General features: G+C 36.4%; 1 protein-coding gene across 1 annotated transcript in view; it reads left to right on the top strand.

The window, feature by feature from the left end:
* The first annotated feature begins 1554 nt into the window (after positions 1-1554).
* The window catches only part of LOC122063291 (protein MAEA homolog), an 8353-nt gene continuing 5542 nt past the window's right edge, over positions 1555-4365 (top strand). Inside the window, exons 1-3 of the mRNA XM_042627006.1 lie at positions 1555-2225; positions 2389-2583; positions 3976-4098. Of these exons, the coding sequence (XP_042482940.1) occupies positions 1926-2225; positions 2389-2583; positions 3976-4098 (618 nt within the window). The 5' untranslated portion in view covers positions 1555-1925. The remainder of the gene's footprint in view (positions 2226-2388; positions 2584-3975; positions 4099-4365) is intronic.

The raw sequence follows: 4365 nt of genomic DNA, 5'->3' as shown, positions 1-4365 counted from the left end.
CCCCTATGGCCCCAGAAAAATATATTAAGCCATAGAGGGTACAAATTTGCTTACAATCATTGGAATATCCTCCAAATGTGAAATTCTAAAACCCTTTATAGGTTACAATATTATCAAATCTACTTATACGAAAAAAAAAGCAAAACTTAAAACAACTCTGCAGAAGATGAATATCCACAATAGTAGCAACTATTTCTAATGGAGGCTGGAAAAAAACGTTAAAAATGCATCGATTCAAAACCTGACAATCTGAATGATTCGTAACACATATTCTGAATGGACCATCCATGTAATTTACTATAAGAGGAAGAGAATAACACATTCATTGACGAGAAAGCTTGAGTTAGTACAAGTTGTACAATAGGAAAAGTTATGTCAAATCTAAGCAAATAAAGTTAGCCTAGTTAAATATTCGTCACTTGATTTACGACATTCATGCCTTTGAGGTAAAGTTACCCTTATTAACAAACAAGGAGAGCAAGGATAAGCATCCCATCTAAACCACTCATGGCATATGTGATTATTTCCCTAACCCAAATATCATTATATTGAGTATTAAACAAGCAAAAAACTTTGATAATAATTTATTGGTTGAAGAGTATTAATGATGTTTTATCTACCTTACTCATTTATTTATTGGATAATGAAATATTACCCTTACCTACTAGACACCTCAAACGAGAGATTTATATGACCTATAGCTATGTATATCATTAACATATCCTCATTTCTAACAGTGTAAAAGAGGAGTTGCATGTGAATTTTTTTTCCTCTTTAAGAGTTAATGGCACAAGTTTTCCTTTCACCGTCGGAGGATGAAAAATCTTCCACCCACTTGTGAATTTACCTTATGATTCATGTGTTTTCATAAACAATCAGCCCTTATAGCACAAGTTGAAAAACATCCCTTTCTAGTCCAATTAAATCGATCGATGGCAATGGAGAGGGGATTCCTCCTTCATTGTGGGGTTAAAAACAGAAAAAATGAGTCAATTAGTTAATAATTTTTAATGAAAAAAAAATTATATTAATTACAATTGTGTTTGATATGCATTTCAAGAATAGATTAAAGGCCAAGAACACATTCTGAAACATAATTCTTAATACATGGTCAAAAACATCCATTTGTATTTCAAACAGATTAAGAATTAATGTTATAGTCCAAACAAATGGAATCAATGCAATGACAAGGGATTCCTCTTTCATCATGAATGAAAGAGAACTCGATCTACTAATTAATTATATTCATGTAAAATTGCGTTTAATATGTATTCTCAAAATAGATTTTGGGCGTAGGACGTATGTAATACTTGATTCTTCTCTATTTTTTTATCTGCAAATCATTGAAAAGAAATTCCAAAAATCATACCAAGAAAGACTTAAACAACAAAGTCCAATTCCTACCCAATTTCCCAATCTTCTGATGTCTACCTCTAATTTTATCCAAAATAAAATATTAAAATTAAAATTGTCTGCCACTAATCTAATTTTCTAAATAATTTCCAAATGGTAAATAACAAACAGTACAAGTCCAGAGACTTCAGACTCTAGACTCTAGAGTCTAGATTCTAGAAAGAGATAAAATGATGGAAATTCCACTACATTTGAGAAACCCAGAAAGATCGAGTTGTAGAGAGCAGAGAAGAAACGGAGAGATTGAAACTTGAAACTCGGAAATCCAAGAAAAGCACCTCTCCGTATTCTGTTCCGATTCTCAGCGACCAGCCCAATTCATTCATGTCAATAGATAACACACAATCGCACGCAATAGGATGCCATTTTTTATGCCTCATACGATTTTTCTTTTTGATATTAGTTTGATGGGAGAACTGTGAACTGAGGATCTCCTCTGACCCGGATTCCGATTCGTATTCTGATCTGCGGCTTTGGGTTCGAGCTTTTCTTTCTTCTTCCGTACCAGGGAAATGGATTCACTACCCAACGGCGATTCAGCCGCTGCAGCAGCGGCCACGGCCGCTTCGATTACGCCGCAATCGAGGCTGACCCATCTGGCGGATTCGTTGAAGCTGGAGAATCAATTTCTGAGGGTGCCCTTTGAGCATTTCAAGAAATCTTTGAGAACCAACCACCGGATCGCCGAGAAGGAGATTTATGCCGTTATCGGCAACGTTATCGATGCCACCAACAGTGAAGACATGTCCAGAAAAGATGCTGATGATCGCCTCAACTCTCTTGTTTCCAAACTACAAGGCCTCAAAAGGAAGGTAACATGAAAAGCACAATCACCTGTTTTATTCAGTTACAAGATTTCAGAACCCAATATACTTTTCTGATTCAGCGGGAATTAGAAGAAGCTCAAATATAGTTGTATAACTCTTTGGGTTTCCCCGTAATCTTGATTGTTAATTGTTCGTTTTGGTAAATTAGTTGGAAGAGGGTAGTCGGACCGAGAACTTGCAATTGCAGAGGTGTCGGGCTCGGCTGAACCACTTAGAGGCAGCACAGACGGAGAACGTATATGAGTGGAACAACACACGCGAAAAGCGCTTTCTTGTGGACTACATGTTGCGTATGTCTTACTATGACACAGCAGCCATGCTTGCAGAAAGCAGTCATTTACAGGTATTATTTCTCGCCATTCCTATGGTTACTAGTCTTGTTTCATATGGCTGCGTCCCATCACTGGATTGTCTGTTAAATTTAGTATTTTGCAGTCTTTCTTATCATAGCAAGAAGAGCTCTAATAGTTTCATATGAATAGTAAGCGTAGGAGAAATAGAAGATTGTTAGGTGCTGGGTTGAGTTATTATCAATTTGGATGATGAGTCCTGAGATCACACACTTAACTGGGCGCATGAAGTAGATCTGTGCTTCTAGAGTGTTTTGCAGCAGAAGTATCCGTATGACTAGGCAAAATTTTTGTAAACAGTTGAGAAATGAAAGTCCCTTGTAAGGATTACATATGAGATGAGGATTTTTATATGGATAGGTTTCAAGATTAGAGAGTATAGAATTATAGGACAAAGCATCTCGAGGGACATAGAATATTTTTCAATTCATGTGAAACAAAGAACAACAGTTGCACCAGTGTGATTTGGTATCAGCTGAAGGCTGAAAAAGAATAAGGTTAAGACACCAAAAGATGCGGTCAGTTGAGGTCCTTGAGATAGAAGGAATTTTATATTTTACACTTTTAGATGAGACAGAGAGAAAAACAGAGAGGAATTGTAGAATAGGATTCATGTGGTTATCATGCTATTATTTAGATATTGCTCTGTCAAATCATTTTGCGACTCTCATAGAGATTTGAATTTTGGGGATTTCTCCTTAGTATCTCCATTCCCTTGGAGTTTTGATAGGATTCTCTCTTTTTCATTCTCATATAAACTTGTATTTTTGGTAACCTTTTTGAAAGGTTTGAAATTTCAGTTTCGATTTTGGGTTTTCAGCTGAAACCATGCATGTTTCAGTGGTTGGATCCGTTTGACCATTTCGGCGTATTTGGGCCCTAAACTTTAGGGAAACCCTAATTAAGCATCTCTGAACATATTGGAACCTTTAGATTATTAAAAAAACACACCCCAAAATGCTGGTTTGGTTTTGTACCCTAGGTTGGTAGTGTCCGACATACCTTGTTGTATACTTTCTCATATATAGTCTATGCTACACATAATTTATAGTGTACAATGTACCTTGTTGACCCATTTTGATCGAAAATTATCTTTTATGCAACACAAAAGTAATTTTTTTGGTCAAACCAAAACAGAATCCCAAAACAGTACTGAGATTTCAACTGAAACCTTGCATGCTTGGTGAATTGAGGCCCATGTCATTTCGACCTTTGTCAAAAAACCAAATTATTTCATGAGATATGATCGAAATCTCAAAATCAAATTATTTCCTGTTTGTCCTGATAAATGCAAGTTTCCAAGCACTTATATGTATTAACAATGAGAATGTTTAAGTTGTGCAAACTCACGAGATTGTTAACCATACACGATCTTTTTGTGACAGGATCTTGTTGACATTGACGTCTTTCAAGAAGCCAAAAAAGTTATTGATGCTCTTCAGAATAAGGAGGTAGCTCCTGCCCTAGCTTGGTGTGCAGAGAACAAGTCCAAGTTGAAGAAGTCCAAGGTATATATAGTCATTTCTCTACCCCTTGAACCTCTGCATTGTATTTTCTACTGAATCTGAAAGTCCAGGTTATATACAGTTATTTCCTGGCTGTCTGGTTCCTTTTGAATTCCAGTAGTCACAATTGCAATATTAATGAAAGTAGACTGTATGGAGTACTCTGCTTTATTCCTGGGTGGATGGATGAACCTACATTTCAAAACAAGCTTGGCGATAAGATAAGAATCCCCACCCCCACCTCCACAGTGCAACATCCCTCCACCACCC

This window comes from Macadamia integrifolia, unplaced genomic scaffold (genome assembly GCF_013358625.1).
Source record: "Macadamia integrifolia cultivar HAES 741 unplaced genomic scaffold, SCU_Mint_v3 scaffold1283, whole genome shotgun sequence".
Taxonomy (NCBI): Eukaryota; Viridiplantae; Streptophyta; class Magnoliopsida; order Proteales; family Proteaceae; genus Macadamia; species Macadamia integrifolia.
This window is presented reverse-complemented; position numbering and strand designations above follow the sequence as displayed.